Here is an 18948-nt window from a genome sequence, read left to right as displayed (position 1 = left end):
TCAGTAACTTCACAGTGTATCAGCAGTTGAAGAGTACCGACCCTGAAATCTATTTTTGACTTCACCAAAGAGTTCCTCAACAGTAATAATAACAAAATTAACAGCACATCACAGGCTATAGATAGCCAGTTTTGTCCAGAGAAGAAAAAGCGTAAAGCAGATGAGTTAACAAGATTTCTTGCTATCCCCCCCCCCCGCGGTACCATGAATTATACACAGCATGACAGATTCCCACTTTAGAGAATGAAAATGATAGCAAATTAGTTTCCTTCCCTGTTTAGGAACAGGGAAATGATAAAGACCTTTTTTTTTGGCATAAAAGAATAATGAATGACCTGAAGAAAACCACACAATGCCGACAGAAAACTGTTCTCCCTATTGTAATTTTTTTCTGGAGCCACCAAGAAGCTCCAAAAGGTTCACAAAGGACACTTAAGACAGAATTCACAGTCAACTAAATTATAAGTTGAGCTTTTCTAATGACCCTGTTTTGTCCATAGACTTGAACCACATGAACACAACAAAGACTACAAAATGCTCTGGACACCAAGTCATTAGCCACAAGTATTTGCTTCCTGCAGGGTACCGCTGCCTCCAACAGCAGGTGCAGCATCATTAGGAGGGGGACCATCAGGTGTAAGCTCACTATTCTCGACTTTAGCAAGAGAAGGAGAACTCTCAATATTTGCACCCTCACTTGATTGAGCAGCTGAAGTTGTAACCCCAGTCTCATCAGAACCACCCTCCATTTTTCGCTGCTTTCGAGGCTTCTGAGTAGCCAAATTCATATTGGAAGAACTCACAGAAGATGGGTCTTTAGCGGCGTTCTTTACATTTAATGCTGCAAACTCTCTTGAAGCATATAACTGCTGCAGACGGTGATCAGTTTCAGGTCGGCGGCAGACTTTTCTAAGGGGGACTATTTCCTGAATATAAAAGAAATTACCTTACCTTTATTAGTCATACGATTATCACTTTAGATGTTAAAAACATGCACTAACTAATATCATTAAGTACTTTAGATGTTAAAAACATGCACCAACTAACATCATTAGGTCCCAGTAAGAGGCTTCTTGCACTCATAAGCAATAACGAGAAAGTGAGTACCTCTGACTGGTCATGATCATAGCGGACTAGGAATCTGCAGCGGCATCCACGGATATCATGCCTCCGTCGTTGTGCATCAAGGACATGAGCATCAAAATAAAGAGCCTGGTCTTTACCTTCCTAAATATGGAAAAAGTTTCATAACAGTAGAAGTCTGAGAAGCTGCATATATCTGAAAGACAAGACACAATAATCCATAGGATATTCACAAATATGGCACTACCTGAAAACAAAGAATAAGGTCTCCTGGAAGTACTACAACACATTCAGTAGTTTCACATGGAAGAGAACGTTGCCTCACACATTTGCGTACATTAACCCACTCATCCTCCTCTGCACCAAAACCTGAAAACCGAACCCTAACTTCCTGGAAAGGGTAGGGAATCAGTCATAGAAACTGGAATCGCCATCTATATTAAGGAAATAGAAGAAAATCTATACAGATTGCAGAATAAGAACAAGGTGTATGTTCAAAATCCAAATCCTTGAAATTCCAGTGCCCATAAAAACAGCAACCCCAGAATTAGAATTCAAATACAACATGATTTTCTATGTCAGCTGGAATTTCACTTACATTCTTGAAAGAAAGAAAAAAAACAGATTTATATGCTTCCTTTCTCCTTCCTTCCTCCCTCCCGTAATAGAATTCCATCAGATACATTACAGCCATGCAATTCCAGGGAAACTAACCACACCCACAATATGAGATTTTGGACTCCGTTACTATTGGTTTTTGAGCGCTATACAAACAACAGATAGTAACTACATATCATGTCATACAGTTCAGTATTTCAGGTGTGAAACACTGCAGACATTTTTCAGGGTTTATAATTGCAAAGGCAAAGGTCAGAATAACATATTACCGGATCACCTGTTTCAAACATTCTATGAGATATGAAGCTTGCCACATCATACCTGAGGGAAACGAGAGAAACAAAATAAATAACATAAAAACAATTCCAGATCTGAGAAACAAAATAAAAATACTTAATAAAGATATATTGGAGGTTTAGTATCAAACTAATATGCTAAAAATCAACTACCATCAAGGAGTGATAAAAATGTTTTTCTTCAGCAAGCTGTATATAATATGCAAATTTTTGCAAATTTAGTCCTGACCAAACCAAACAACTCCTTGACGGTCATTAATGCATTTATTGAAGTAAAGCCATTTGATGAAGCTAGCCATGTATTGAAAAGGAAAAGGAATTAAGATACAACATAAGCAGATAAAGAAAAAGTAAATTCGAGGTAATCAAAATTTATCATGTAAGGAATCTTGAGTAGTTAAATGCTATAACCTATAAAGAATTTTTTTTATAACAAAGAAAAAAAGGATTCCATTAAAGCCTTCGAGGGAGGAAAGAGTACAGACAAAGGATCACAACAAAAACTAAAAGCCAAGAAAAGAGCACCCCAAATAGAAGTGCCAAGAAGCATGAAAGGAGGAGAGAGGGCCTTACAGTGACGTGCTGTCGGGAGACCCCTTCCCTAGCCAAGGTTGCAATGCTATTGGCACTTCTAGGGGTGTGCTTCCTAGAAATATTCATGTTCTTACACACGTCTACATGAAGATGTTCTAGTGTATATAAAACATGGAAGATAATGAATTTGTTCCACATGCAGGTTTTTACATGCTTGTAATTAAAAGGTTGTGGATAGAGTGCTTGGATCTCATGTAAGGTAAAACTTAATATCCTATTAGGTTATTGGAAGAACTTGACATCTGAAAGTCATGGCATTTCAGGTACCATCTTGCCCTCTTGGTTCTTTCACATTCAGCGATGGTTTGTGTGAAGTTGGGTCCAAGGCCCATCCCAAAATGACTAGCCAACTTAGGAAGTTTCTTTTCCAACTAATAAACTCAAGATCTTTGTACTCACAAATCCATATGGGACTATTCCTTAACAGTTTGACCATTTTTCACCGCACATCTGACAAGTACTAAAAAACCTTCTTTTGTAAAAGGAAGACAGGTAGGCCAACATATGCGAAATATAAATCTTATCTACCAGAAAAAAACCACATAACACCATGGCAATCAATCCTGAATGTGAGAAACAATCAATAATCCATCAGAACCAGTATTCAAATTCTAAACAAAATGAAAAAATGTGTAATCTCACATTGTACAGAGAATCAAATCTGCTGGATGTGCACTCTGTGTCACTCATTGATTCCTTCTTTTAAGGGTTTTTGAACCACTTCAAGCATTTTCTAAACAAAGGGAACCACAATTCCTGGTTCAATGGCTATGCACACCACATGAAACCAAGGACATCCACAGCAGTAGAATTTAGCAAAAGAACTTGCTCTCAGACGTGAGAGTTACAAAAGATTGATTTTTTGCTTCTGAAGCAATGATCTTATTCAGTAGCTCAAGGCTCAAGCAAGGGAAGAAACAACAAGGAAACAAGAGCATTCAAAAGAGAAGAAAGTGAATTAACAAGGGCAGGGCTCCCTTAACAGCCCTATTCCTAGCTAAAGAGTCAGCATAACAATTAGTTTAGCCAAACAACCAGTAAAGAGTTGTGTATTTTTTTAACTTGAAGTACCCAACTGGTAAAATAAAGCAAGTCGTTTTTTTCAGAAAAATAAAGCAAGTCCTCATTCCTTAAGAGAGATAGTAATCAATTACGGCATACCAAGGAACAAGAATATAAATGGAAAAACAGAAAATTTACCTATTTTTCTAGCCACATTCCAGCACAAAAGTTACAGCTAGCCAGATATAGCAATTAGGCCAGATACATTCTGAGCAACAATTAGAAACAGATAAATAGAAACACTAACCATGCCCCATCTCTAGCTGATTTGGCTTCAAATTCAAGCTGATTGCCCTCTACAGTTATTTTTCCTTCATAAACACAAGGAAATAAAAAATGACATGGATATAAAAGTGCAAAATTATTTTATGAAACATAGCAGTACAGAGTAATATACATCCCCCCCTAAAAAAAAGTATCAGTAGTCAACATAAAAAAATGAAGTGCAGGATGCAACAGATTATAAATATATTTTAATAGTCAACAAAATACAACAAAGTGCAGGATATAGCAGATGATAATATATTTTAATGATCAAATTACCTGGCTGCATAGAGACTGGCACAGGCACATTTCTCGTTGGAACTGAATCATCTTGAGGCATAGGCGTGACACTCAGCTTCCCAGGAGCCTTGACCAATTTTGCTTTTTGAGCATAACGCCTATTCTGAAACCAATTCCACACCTGTAACAACTCTACAGCAATTACTACTGGCAAGCTGCCAAGAGAGACCTGAGCATAAATAAAAACAAAATGTACCCTCAAACCTGTTTTGGCTGCACAACAAATTTTCCTGCTCGATCTGCCGATGAACTACAATCACAGATAGCTACATCAGTCGCTACAAAAGGTGGATTATTGTAGTTCTAAAATTTCCTACAGACAAATTTTAATTTATGTAAATACCTGAATTTATCTGCAAGAGAGCAGATAATCTCACGCACAGGTATTGCGTTGTTGGACTCTTGCAAGCAAGCTTCCATATCGGCTACCTTTTTTACCGTAACAAACATAACAAAAGTGAAAACCAAGTGTCACATAACATAACAGGCACCATCATGATACATAAAAATACATTGAAAAGAGAAAGCAGACAAAGCTTCAACAAGAATCAATAAAGATAAATATAGAGAAGAGCAAAAAAGAATTCAGTCAAAATTGATAATACAATGGCATCCTTCTAATTTAAGTTCTCGAGTAATTATTATCTCAAATTCAATTTTCCTTATAAAGTATAGTAGACCGATCATTGACCACCATAATGTCTGGTTAGAGTTTTTTTCCTCTCAAACGGTAACTTCTGATTCTGTAACATCCTTCTTATTCAAGAGAAGAAAATTTTATGAGATCATAAATGGGAAAAAGGCTTTCTTTCAGATAGTAAGGGAAAGTATGACAGGAAGAGAACAATGAGAAGAAAAACTAAAGCAAGATGTATGAAAATGGCAAATATGAGACAAAACAAGTGAAGATAACACTGAGAGAAGAAAAGAAATCAAAGAATTGTGACGAAAGGTGAAGTCACTTCTTCTTTTTTTTTTTTTTTTTTTTTTTTTTTGATAAAGACATATTTGAAGTCACTTCTTCTATTGATGAAGATCTGGTCAATGAATAACTTCGCTCACTCTCTTCTCCATGAACTGGGGTTTCCTCTTCATTGTTCTCGCTTTCTTTCCCCTATTCTACTTTCTCCTTTTTAACAGAAAGAAGACTAAATCGTTTAAGTGATATAGTATCCAGGAAATAAAGAAGAGCCCATAAAAGGAAATAAAAACAGATGACCTCTCTGATCTTCTTTAACCAATGAATAGGATTCAAATAAAAGGAAAATAACGAAGTTCCTCAAGGAAGAACCAACAAGCAAGTTTATAAGGTCTGAAATAAGGATCACTTGTAGACCGATAATAGTTATTCATCCTTTGGTTTTTGAAAAATGTTTCCAGACAGAATCTTGAATGCCACCCCAACTGAACTGGAAAGTAGATATTGGACATGTAAAGTTAATAGTGGAGGAGAAATCAGTGATGATTGTACAAGATATTGATATGAAGAAACATCTGGTCTGATCAAGGGTACCTATTCCTTTTGATAATGACAAAAATTAAATTTTATTATGAAGAGGCTCCCGGAGGAATGAGAGTACAAAGGATCATATGACAAACAGGGAAGAAGGAAAGGAAAAACCGAGAAAAACCTTATAAAAAAGCAAATACATCAGAACTCATGTGGAGGGAAGGTCATGCCCGACAACTATATGTACCTGGCCTACTCCTTCAAGGTTGACAAAGGTCAAGTGTCTTGAACTGCAAAGGGTGAAGGATGTCCTTTAAAGAAGAACAATCCCTACATACAACCCTAGCTTTGAGTAAGAGAAGGAAAAGAAATACCCAAGGGAACACTCTAGCTTCGTGCACTGATGAGCAGTAATTGATTCTTGTTGGATCCATCATTTAAGGAATACCCAATGACCACCATTGCTTCATGTATTGAAAATCCAAAGTTTAAGGAACACCCAAATAGCCATCGTAGCTTCATATATTTAAAAGAGACAAGCAAATTCTTCAGTCCAAGGATTCAAGTATTAGCAGTCACTGCCTCTACTGCAGTTTTATGTCCCATTTATCATATAAATGCTCCTCATATGCATTAAAATCTGCTTAAGTTCAAAACTCTTCCTGACATTTGATAAGGTTTTCGAAGTACTGTTCCCACAATGGAAACCAGAGATCCCTCTTTTTCCAAATAATCCTAATATATTTAAATATAACTAATACCATTACAGCGAGACAGTGATTCACTGAGTCCTTTTCCCCCTAGTTGGCTTAATGAACTTAGATAGATGATCCTCACAGCCAGCAAATATTGGAGGCCAAATTGAAACGGTGACAGATCAATAGTCCTGGCTTACTATGGGCCAGTCAGCATTATGGATTCTGTAGACAGAAAGTAAAGCTCTTCTAACAGGTATCAAGCTCTATGTCCAGTCTTATTCAAGCCCGTTGATAGTTGAAGATGATTCAAGACTTGTCGTCAATTGGATGAATAGAAGATATCCCCTTCAAGAAGACTTAGCACTTCTCAGAAATTCATTTGGCAGCACTCTTCTAGGGCTGCCAAGAGCGAATTAGACTCTCTTGCCAAGATTGGGGTCCTTCACCCATCCCTTGTAAATAGGAATTCTTTTCCCCTTAGGACTTTGTATTATTCTTTTTTCACTAATGCAATCATCACCACTTCAAAAATATAGCATTAAAGTTGGGTCCAAATCCATCCCACAATGGCAAGCCGAAGTTAGGAGGCATGTTCCCAGTTAACGACCACAAGATTTTACCTAACTCTAATCTATGTAAAGTTATTGCCATTAACACTTTCTCACACCGTAAAAGCCTAAACAAAGGGCTAAAGGCCTAAGACGTGGACGACTACACAGATTCAAAGTAAATGAGGCACAAAGTAGACCCACCAAAAACAGACACTTTGTTTTGTTTTTTGTCAAAACAAAAAAAAAAAATCTCTACAATCATTTTCCTGTAAAAAAAACAAAAAAAAACAAAAAGAGTTGGGTCCAGGTCCATCCCAAGATCCTAGCCAAAGTTTGAAGGTCTTTTTCCCAACTAATAACCACAAACTTTATCCTTAGTCCAACCGATGAGGGATTATTCCACTACCAAATAGGAACTACCACAGGCCAAGAAAAAGAAAACAATCAATTCGAGGTGGCATTTCCAATAAGAAGAAAATGATCGAAAGCCCCTCCTACTGGTCAAGAACCTTTGATAGAATTCACTTATCATTCCACCTGACTGTTTCAGATATCAAACAGTGTGCTAGTACTCATGAATTAGATTAGACAATAGATTAGGAGGCAAATGACTCTCTCTCAAGGCAATGGCATTGATTAGACTTCCAGCATTCATAACCCAGTTTTATTTTCCAGACAGAAGTAAATAAAATTTCTATGCAGACATGAAATTCAATTAATCTCGAAAATAGTTAATGAGCTAAAAGATCTCCTAAAGTAGATGACTTTGGAAATGCCCCCTCACAGTTTCCACATAAATTATGTCTTTCAAATACAATATCCTCGTTCTTCTACCAATCTCCAAAAATCACAAGTGTCCGCAGAATTTAATACTCTGGAAACCCTCTCCACTTCCATAAATTCATTCTCAACACCAATAAGATATCCATATTCTCATTACTTGCCATGTGATACAGTGTACACTTAATTACACAAATCTTCTCCCAGAAATTCACTAACAACCATTATTGCTGTATCTATACACAACGAAGAATATCTTAACAAAAGTTAGGACGAAAGCCCCTAAATGTTCCGAAAAGTGCATGGAATTTTTTCCAAACAGAGCGCCTCCTTATGCAACCAGAGAGTGTAGTGCTAGGCTGGTATTAGCCCAAATTTAGAATCATGATGGCACCAAGAAATCCATAAACACCCATTCAGTCATCTCACCAATACCCATCTGAGAACCAACACAAAAAACATAAAATTGAGAATGAAAGGGCCAAAAAACAGAAGAATTAGCAGGGAGAAGATATTCATACAAGAATTTATCCAACAAGCAAGTCATGCACAACACTCAAAATCTCCATATGAAACAAAACATGAGAATATCATGCATGAGGGAAAATGCAGAAGAAGAAAAAATAGAAATTACTAGAATCAAACAATAAACTCCTATCAAATTCCACCTCGACATAATGGAATTGACAATGGAAATGGCAAAGAATCGAGTTTACCTCAGAGGGTGTGAACCGGAACGCAGGGCCTCCGCTGTGTGGTGGTCGGCCCATCCGGAAACAGCAAAACAACCTCAGTAATATACAATATCTTTTTTTTCAGCTGATTGTGAGGAGAGGATATTAGAGGTAAAACTAATGTTGGTTTCGCATAGCAGTAGAAAATCTAGACAAAGATTTTCCTTTTTATCGTACAAAACAAAGACAAAAAAGAATGAAAGAAACTGTAGGATATAGTAGACGAGTTTTGGAGGATTTGGAGGGAAAGCCGAGGAAGATATCTCCCCCGGATTTAAACCTATTATGTTCAGTATTCACTATTCAGCAGTACAGAAGAATTCATCGACATGAAAAAGGAGGACAGCGAGGAAGTGGATGCACTCCAATTTGGAAATTGAATGAATACACGAACATCAGAAAGATTTGGGAGCTGGGTTTCGGCCTTATTGGCTGGATGGCACCTATTTGTTTTCAAACATCATCGTCATAACACGGCAGTTATTTCCAAATTAGTAAAGACTATAGTGACAGTGTCTGGTTGTGTGCTGCGCTGGTAGATGAGCCTGAGAATCGAGACGAGCATGCTTCCAGCCGAGTGCCACTGCCGTCTCAGGTGACCATTAGAGGAAAGAAAATCAGAAAGAAGGAAATTAAAGTGCGTCCGAGGTTAGTCGGACACGTGGGAAGAGGGAAGAGAGGACGGACGCCAAGGAGCCTGCAAAACCGTTTCCTCTGTTGTTGTTGAGGAGGATCCCCACCTGGCCGCCGAACCCTCGGTGGTTGTAAATTTAGGAAAGTTTTTTTTCTTTTCCGAAAAACTGTTTCAATTGAATGGATATTAAACTTTATACGAGGGGTTGGTGTATGCAAACTGATTTGTCGAAACAACATATTTGGTCACAATTGTAACTTCTTGTATTTTGTCACAAATAAAATGACAATCATCTCTATATGTCTAATTCTTACGACAATCATCTCTATATGTCTAATTCTTACATAAAAAAAGGGGATTGGTTGCTATCGGTGGTAAGGCAGATGTGTTAGCACAATATAATAATGTTGTCTTTAGATGTAATATTCTCACCTCTGTCAATAATAAGCATAGCTAGCATAATTCACAGCATATACTTGCCATAGTTTTATATTCGACTTCTACTGAGGAGAGATATATAGCTTTTTGCCTTTTTGTTCGCCATGAAATAAGTGAAGATCCCCAAAAAACACAATAACCTGTAGTGATCTAGAGATATTAGACAACCATCCCAATTTGAATAAGAAAAAACTCACAAGGATAAATAGTTATGAGAAGGGAAAAACAAACTTGTCATGGATTGTTTTTCAAATAACGCAACACATGCAAGGCAACTTCCATTTGTGGTTTGTGTGGTGCATGCATGAATCTGTTTAACACATGGACCGAATAGGTGATATCCAGCCGAGTAATAATCAAATAAATTAGTCGTCCAACAAGTCATCTATAATGGGATGGATCTTTAAGCAATTCACTTGAATCCTAAAACTTTATGTTTTGCTCCATGGGAAAGTTCACAGGTTTAGCACAAAAAATCCACCATCTTTTAAAATTTCTAAAGTATGTTTTCATTAGGAGATAAAAATACCTTTATTTAACTGAGAAACTTTTATGCCAAGAAAATACTTCAAATCATCCAATCTTTAATCCGAAAAGGACTATGCAAAACTTTCTTGAGAGCTAGTATGGCATTGGCATCATTATCATCAACATATATCAACAGAATTGTAAAATATGTCTTTCCAATATGTAATCTGCTTTGGATTGAACAAATCTAGCAACTCGGATAGTTGTAGAGAACTTGGCAAACCAATGTTGGAAAGCTTGCTTTAAGTCATATAATGACTTGTGAAGTTGACACACGAGATTCTCCCTTGTCGTTGAAGACTAGGAGGTGGAGACATAAATTTCTTCATAGAGATCACAATGAAGAAAACATCATTGACATCAAGTTGGTAAAGAGACCAATTCTAGGTGGCTACTAAAGCCAATAAACAACTAATAGTAATCTTTTTAGTAGTGGGAGAAAATGTGTCATGATAATCTATACCTTCCAGCTTTGTGTAACCTATCGCAACCCAAGGAGCTTTGAAACACTCAATAGTACCGTCCAAATGTTGTTTGATTTTATAAACCCAACGACAACCAATATCTTACTAGGAGGAAGAGAAGTGAGGGACCAAGTATAGTTAGCTTCTAAAATTCATATTGCATTGCTTCTTATCAATGGGAATGAAAAGTTGCTTTGGTATAAAATGAAAGCTCAATATCTTGACTAACAATATCAGTAAAAGAGCAATGTTGTGGTGAGTAACGATCATAAGAGACAAAATTGCTAAGGGGATATTGCATACCTTTTTCTAGACTTAATGATAAGGGAGACAAATGGTCGGGAGACGTCACTTGGTTGCAGACATAGTCACGTAAAGCCGTGGGAGGGTTATGAATTCATTGAGAATGACGTAAAGATGGTTCGGGAGGAGGACTAGCAGATGATGGTTGAGGAGAAACTAGAGTTAGTGGTAAGGGTTGTAGGATGGGAGAAACTGGTTCCGATGGGGAGGGTTGTTGGACTGGGGAAGCATCGGGTACATAAATAGGAATCACCGGGGCTGAATTTGAGGAAGTGAATGGAATGGACTCATAAGGAAAAATAGTTTCATAAAAACAACATCACTGTTGAAGATAAACTTGAGCCAAAGATCTCAAAAAATCCTACAGATAACAGTTGATGATAAATATGATCGATGAGATGATAATCATTTTTATTTGATTTTATCTTACATATGTATGTATAAATATGTAATCTTGTTACATAATAAATATAAAAAATATAGGAATTTTATCATGTTATCAGAGCTTACCAGCCAATCCTAAAATCGTCAGTAAATAGAGACCGGGGGTTTCTAGATTTTTTTTTTTTGTCGGCAAAGTTTTTTTTTCATTGTGTGACCTTCTATGTTTTCGACCGACAGACGCCGTCGACGAGGAAGGATTTCATTTCCCTTTTTTGCACAACACACAGACATTGAGGCATCTCGTTTGAATGTCAATTTGTCGTTGTGCCTTCAGCACCAAAGGATTTTATAATCCGATGATTTGTTGTCGCTAGGGGTGGCATCGAACCGAGCCAATTCGCAGGTAGCTCGAGCTCAGCTCAGTTCCGACTCGGTTCGGTTCGATTAATCTTGATCTTGAATCAAATTTGAGATCGAACTCAGGTTCGATTAAGTTAATGAGCCGAACTTGAGCGAACCATGGTTCGGTTCAGAAGCTCATAAGCTAGCTCGTTAACTTAAGGCTCAAGAAAAATCAGTGATGTGGGAGCCGAAATAGATTATGCGCAGCGGCAACTCCGAGCTTAGGAATCAGGGGAATGGGGATTTCGGGCTCAGGAAGATCAAAGGAAAATCAGCTGCTTTTGGCGAGAAAAATCAGACTGAAATCTGCTTGTTTAGGTAAGTTTTGGTTTTTAAATCAATTGCATTTCTTTTTCTTCAATGTTCTCTTCGATTTCTTACTCTCTGATCTTTTTTTTCTCCGAGCATCGTCGACTTAAGTGACTGAATAGAGGTAAGATCTTTATTTGTTGCATGTTGGTATTCATATTAATATGTTATGTTTTGTTTCATCGCCGACGGAAGTGACGAAACAATCGAATAAAGGTAATCTAATTGATTTTTTCATTTTTATCTGCTGAGTTCTTTGCATTTTTATATGCTTGGTTTTGCAATTTTTGCATTTAAAACTAATGTAAGAGCTTCTTCTAGGATCATGAGATTTTCCACATCGGGTTTTTGTAAACCCAACCAAGTTATTTTCGAAGTTATTGTTCAGAAACCTCGTCTAGTCAGCAGATTGTAAACTCGTCGAAGATTTTTGCATAATTGAAAGTTATTTCAACTTCTATTTTAGCAAGTATGTTATTTCAATGATTTTTTTTGTGTTTGATTATTAAATAGAAGTCAGTGATTTTATTTTAGCAGGTAATTTTCTATTGGTTAGTTAGTGGCTGAATTTGATCGACAATTTTTTTGTAATTCTTAACCCCATAAAACCGATATCTCCTGTAATCAGTTCTCTATCAATTAAATTGTCTTTTAGAAGTTAGTGTTCATGCAAAAACAGTGTGAAATGTTTGTTTTGTGGTGGAATTGACTTTGGACAATACCTTTATTACCTTGGGACGTGCACTCCCTTCTCTTGTTGAAATTCTTCACATGCGCATGCACCCCAAGGCATATCTAGTTATCAATATTTTAAAGTTTTCTCCATTGAAAAGTGCACACGCCCCGAGGCACATCCAAAAATTAAACCGTACACAAAAAGGGTTCCGCTTGAAATCCGAACTCACGCACACCACAAGAAGTCTGCGAAGCCCTAGAAATATTTTTTTCTTCCCCTTACCAGAACAGACGTGTGTGACACATATTGCAAGTATGACTTCTAAACTTATTAATCCTAATCACCCATTGTATCTTCACCATTCATATCAGCCTGGGTTAGTTCTTGTACCACAACTCCTCACTGAGGAGAATTATAGCACATGGAGTCATTCCATGACTATGGTCCTAACAGTCAAGAACAAATATGGTTTTGTTGATGGATCCATAAAACAAACTAACAAGGGAAGCGACGATGAATTGCAACAGTGGATTTATTGTGACAATCTTGTCAAAACTTGGTTATTGAGTTCGATCTCTAAAGATATTGCGACAAGTGTGTTCCATTGTGATGGGGCATAGGCAATTTGGAGTGAATTATGTGAACACTTTTCTCAAGTAAATAGCGTTCAACTATTTCATATTGAAAATGAGATCCATGATTGCGTCCAACATAATATGTTTGTTGACCCATACTTCACCAAACTCAAAGGCTTATGGAACGAGAGAGATGCTATTTGTCCTATCTCAAGATGTAGAGCAATGAAAGAGGAATTATTCTATCGAAAAACACAGAAAATAATCAAGTTTCTCATGGGGTTAGTTGAGCACTTTGTTGTAGTACGTGGTCAGATATTGAAAATGGATCCTTTGCCAAACTCGATAAAGTTTATTCCCTTGTGCTTGGACATGAACGACAGAAACATGCATCCACACAAAGGAGCATAGTTCAACTTGAAACAGCAGTTTTTGCCGTCAAGAATTTCAACAAGAGAGGTGGTACTTATATGTGCACCAAATGTAAAAAAGATGGTCACAATGCGGCAAATTATCAGGCACACTTGAAGTGCACTTATTGCTGATGGAAGGGTCACACAATTGATATTTCTCAAAATGTCAAGCATGCAAAATCAAATAAACACAGAGAGACAAAAAACATTTCTAACTTCTTCCCCTTTAGTCAGGAGTAATGTCAACAAAACTTGCAAATGCTCAGTAACAACAAGTCCTCTATGGCACGACACATCATGTGGGTAACCCCTCAACCCATGAAGAAATTTTATGTAAAACCCTATATTTCTCCTCTCAAAGTAAGAAAGCCACATGGATCCTTGATAATGGAGTCACTGATCATATTATTTGTTGCCCTGAATTGCTTACAACTTGGCGAACAGTTACAAACAAAACAGTGGCATTATCAGACGGTTCTCATGCCAATGTTACACATGTTGGTCAAGTGTTATTCTCTTCTAATTTGATTTTTTTTATAATGTTTTGTGTGTCCTCATTTTCCAACTAAACCTCATTTTCATAAGCAAACTTATCTATCATTTTCTCTGTATCATAGTGTTCCTTACTCATTTTTGTGCAATACAGGACCTAAGCTTGGGGAAGATGATTGGGACAAGCACTGAACGGAAGTGTTTCTACTACCTTAATCAACCACAACAATCATCTTTCTATTTAGTCCATTCTCTTTTTGATTTTGGCATCAACGTCTCGAGCATCTTTTGAATAAAGTGTCCATTTCATTTTCCTTTTTAAGTAAAAACTCTTGTAGTACAGACAATTGCATGATTTGCCCCTTAGCTACATAGAGTAGATTGTCATTTTCTTTGAGAAAAATTTCTAGCAAATCATCTTTTAAATTGTTGCATGTTGATATCTGGGGGAGTTACCAAATTGCATTTAATTTTGAAGCCCAATATTTTCTCACCATAGTTGATGACTTTACTAGATGTACATAAGTTTATTTAATGAGGCACAAATCTGAAACTCAAACTCACTTGACTAATTTTATTAGTATAGTAGAAACCCAATTATCTTCCAAAGTCAAATTTGTGCGTAGTGATAATGGTTCTGAATTCATCTTTGCGGCATATTACTTATCCAAATGTATTATTCACCAAACCAGTTGTGTTAACAAACCCACAAAAAAACTAAGTAGCTAAGCGCAAACATAGACACCTGCTAAACATGGCACGTGCCTTACTTTCTAAAGCCCATCTTCCTAAAAGTTTTTTGGGGGGATGTCATTTTAATTGTTTCTTGTCTCATAAATCGGACACCTACACCAGTTTTGTGAGGTAAAACACTTTATGAACAATTGTTTAATATTCTACTTCATTATTCACATTTATGAGTATTTGAGTGTTTATGCTTTGCCTCCACTCATGCCCACAAACCATCCAAATTTGATTTACGTGCAACCCGTTACATTTTCCTTGGATATCCTTATGAGGAAAACGGATATAGAATATATGATCTTGAACTTCACAAAGTGTTTGTGTCCCGAAATGTTACGTTTTTTTAGAAAGAATTCTCATTTCCACATATTTTCGTTGCCAATGAGAGTTCCCTCATTACTCCTCCTCTAGACTCTATTTTTTTATGATATTATCCTTTGCACACCTACTCACTCAGAAAGTCATGAAACTAAGATTTCAATTTTTTGTGTATATTGTTATTCACATCATTTGGCTTAAAGAGCCGTTTTACAGATTGTAATAATCTATACATGGAAGGATTGAGAGATATTACATTGATTACACGATAACAAGGATTATAGGAATTAAGAACAAAGAAAGAATATATATTCTGTGTAAGGGAAGAAATCTCAATAGGGTTCCCCTCCCCTTACCTTAATCCAACACGTCAAGGGTATACACAGAAAGCCTTGTTTATGAGGCACAAGAACTTGTTTACACTAAATTCATCCCTTTAAAATAGCAAATCTGATCTGAACCTATAATGTCCTTTTGTGTATTCTCTTTTAAGGGTTTCTTTTGGCCATACTGTTCATTTGCATTACAAGAAGTAAAGGTTTTACTGAGTTAATCTGGGATTAGCCAATCCAAAGGACTAGCATTTCTTGGTTATATGAGAAATGAACACCCTTATCGAGAGACATATCCCATTCCTTCCTACCATATGATCCAAAGACTTACGCTGGCCGAGTACTTGTTTATAGACAACAGTTCCGTTTGATCTCCTTTCCTTGTGAGACTAAAGTAAAGTGTGAAAATTGGGTCTATGACTACTAAAATGATGAGCCAGAGTTAAAAAATCTGTCTCTGAGACCGTCGGAATGGACAGTTTGAGTGTCTGTGCTGGTTTAGTGTAGCTCCATCACTCATGGATGCCTGCTGCTCTTCTCTCTTTCCCATGTGTCATCTCATAGAGCAACTCCCCGACATTTTCTTTAAGTTTGAACAGAGCTGCGAAGTCTCTGATGGCCGACGCTAATGTCAGTCGGAAAGGCCGATGCTTCTGAACCCACTTCGATATTATTTTAGGACCAGCTTTCGATGCCAGTTCTCAACGAATCGAATAGCAGAAGAGAGTAATTCTTTGTGTTTCTCATTCAAGTCTCGGTCTCCCAGATCACCACTTTCGTGAATAGATTGCGAAAGTTTGAGTTCGAAAGTGAACCACTGACAGGAGTGACTGAGTTCCAGCATCTGCAACTGTTATAGAAGGATGAGAACACGAGGGACTCCGAGATATATCATTCCCAGAAAATTTTCAGAAAGCATTAAACAAACAAAACCCGATGCTATCTATCATTCCCATCGGCGTGCATGATTTATATATACATAGCTTATCAATGGATAGTGACGGATTTGCAGAATATATAAACAAAGGAATCCTTTCTTTGCTTTAGAGTTATTCTATGGGAGCAAGAAAAAGAGAAACACCGGGCGGAAATTCAGTAAAATACTATCAGATGCTCCCACAAGTCAAAACTCTCCGAGTGAGTATGCGCCAGGTACCGGCACTTAACTGAGCAAAAGAGATGCTCAAACATCTCGCCATCAGTCTACAATGAATTCCATAACCCAGAAGCAGAAAAGATTAATAAGGACTGAATGATTATCGTCAAGATAAAACAGTACAGATAATATTTCCTAATTAAACCCATCACAGGCTGAACGCGAAAGATCAAGAGAGGAGGAGAAGGGTAGTATTAGTGGTGCACTAAGTCCTCAAAAAGAAGAAGAGAAAATTTACCAGTCTCATTCGAGTGTGCTAGAGAAGGACTAATGGCGGGTACCACTAGTTTGCGGATGCCTATCCGTATCTATATATATTTACATAAGAACGATCATCTTTATTTTCAGACCGCAACATGCTTCTGCTTGTGACTTTTAAATATTACAGAAATGGATGATCATTGATCAGATACTGCATGTCTGCACACGTGGGACGAACACATTTTTAAGGGATCCAAACCCACAAAAATCTCCTCGGATATGTATTCCCATGCCATTGGAAGTCCCAAATTGATCGACTGGTTCATTTCAACTACTGCACTCTGGGACAGAACTCAGTGCAGACGAAGAATGGTCTCGACATATCATCTCTCTTTTCTTTTTCCTTAACACTCTTCCCACACTTTCTTCTCTCATGTTTAATTTCTCAGGTGTCTAAGTTAAAGCTTGCCTGAACGGAACCAACGGACAAGCGATTAGAACAAAATCCCAATAAAGTAGGAAGACAATCGAGCTCCATTGATGGAAGAATACCCACTTTCTTCACACTATTTATCATCCATGCAAGTCATAAAGATGCCAAACACTGCATCTGTGGAAATGAAAATACATGATCTCTAGCACAGCACCGTAAAACGTAACCGTCTACGATCTCGGAAAGAACTAACCTAACTCAAGCAAAAAAACAAAGCATTAAAGAAAAGAAAAGAAAGAAAGAATCCAGGTTTCACGCCCAGGGCATGGACATGATTAGCTAAGCATAAGGACAGGAGCAGTCCTAATGGTACTCTCTCATTTCACAGAGCCTGGAGGATTGTTGTGGCCCACGCCGGTGCTCGGACCTGGAGAAGTCGGCCGGTAGGCTTCCACCTCAATCCTCTTGTAGCGGAGGCCAGTGGTTGGCTTTCTTGAAGTGCTGTGAGGGAGGGGAGGTGCATGCCATTCTGTATTTTTTCTTGCTTGGGCTTGGCACAGGCACCCCAACAGAAGGAGGAGAACAACCACCTTCGCCCTTGGGTTGTGGTGGTGGTACTGATCACTCAGAGCCGCCATGGTCAGGGAAGAAGAGAAAGAAGAACAAGGCCTGCAGCCTACACAGGAGAAGTAGTAGAGGATTACACCATGCTGTAATGAGAAGGTTGAAACCAGAGAAGGTGCTATATAAGGTGGATTTCTGTCCGCGGAGTGGGTCCTGGAGAGGGATCTCAAGCCAAGTCCAAGCTCAAACAAGGAAATTAAAATTATTTCTGCACATAGTACCCTAGGTTTTGTTTCAAACATGGTTTGAGTTTCTGTAGAAACTTTAGTGCAAGAAGAGCACAAAAGAGATAATATTATTTCCCATCTTCCAGGTGCTTTTCTCTGGGACCCAACTCAGGATCCTGAGGCTAAAGTTCCAAGGTGAGATTACCCAGAAAGATTTAAAAAAAAAGCTGTTAAGGTAATGGTTTGATAAGACAACACACAGTGAGACCCTTTTGAAAGAACTGGAAAGAGATTTAGGTTCAACATAGTCACCAGAAGACATTAAAGAAGCTAAAACTTGCTTAGTACAGGTTCTTCACAGAAGAACTGAACGAGGAGAACCGTTCATTTGTAGAATCAAATAAATATTAATGAATCAAAAGAGAAAGAAAGAAGAGATGATAAAGTACACCCATCATTCCGAAATTAGCAAGCTCCGAGGAGTCAATTTTCATGCCAAAAACCGCGAGGAAGAAGGTCCTCCATTAATGGAGGCGCATGCCTACTAATAGAACGAATCATTAACACCACAATAACACGAAAAGACGCGTTGATTAAGTGGAAGAAGTGGTGACAGTATTGATTCTGGACTCGACATCTTCCTCTTTCTGGGTAACATTTGGAACGACTGATTGAATAAAAACATAAACAACAGTCGCTAGCTCATCGATCTCACACACCAGTCCATGACCCACACCTGCCTGACCATTTCATCAGTTTTTTACTTTTATCGTAGCTCGATTTGCTCGTATTATATGAAATGAGTTAGTGAAGCAAGACGGTACTCCCATTATCTATGGTTTTTTAAGTTAAATCTACCAAGTTTCAGCATGTGGCCATGTTCTGCAACTCCCTTTTTAACTCCCAACTTGTTTCATGAATGGTA

General features: G+C 37.7%; 1 protein-coding gene across 1 annotated transcript; it reads right to left on the bottom strand.

Moving 5' to 3' along the window:
* Positions 1-314: 314 nt before the first annotated feature.
* On the bottom strand, positions 315-9170 carry LOC137948007 (protein SAWADEE HOMEODOMAIN HOMOLOG 2-like). The gene is made up of 9 exons (XM_068793902.1): positions 8413-9170; positions 4561-4646; positions 4422-4467; positions 4197-4338; positions 3901-3964; positions 1971-2022; positions 1331-1474; positions 1108-1227; positions 315-926 (listed from the first exon to the last, which is right to left on the bottom strand). Exons 1-9 carry the CDS (start codon positions 8464-8466, stop codon positions 555-557), a joined length of 1080 nt encoding a protein of 359 aa, XP_068650003.1. The 5' UTR covers positions 8467-9170; the 3' UTR covers positions 315-554.
* Positions 9171-18948: the final 9778 nt, after the last annotated feature.

This window comes from Aristolochia californica, unplaced genomic scaffold (genome assembly GCF_029961685.1).
Source record: "Aristolochia californica isolate CCGP_79_NKW_82.1479 unplaced genomic scaffold, dmAriCali1.0.hap1 SCAF_13, whole genome shotgun sequence".
Classification (NCBI taxonomy): Eukaryota; Viridiplantae; Streptophyta; class Magnoliopsida; order Piperales; family Aristolochiaceae; genus Aristolochia; species Aristolochia californica.
This window is presented reverse-complemented; position numbering and strand designations above follow the sequence as displayed.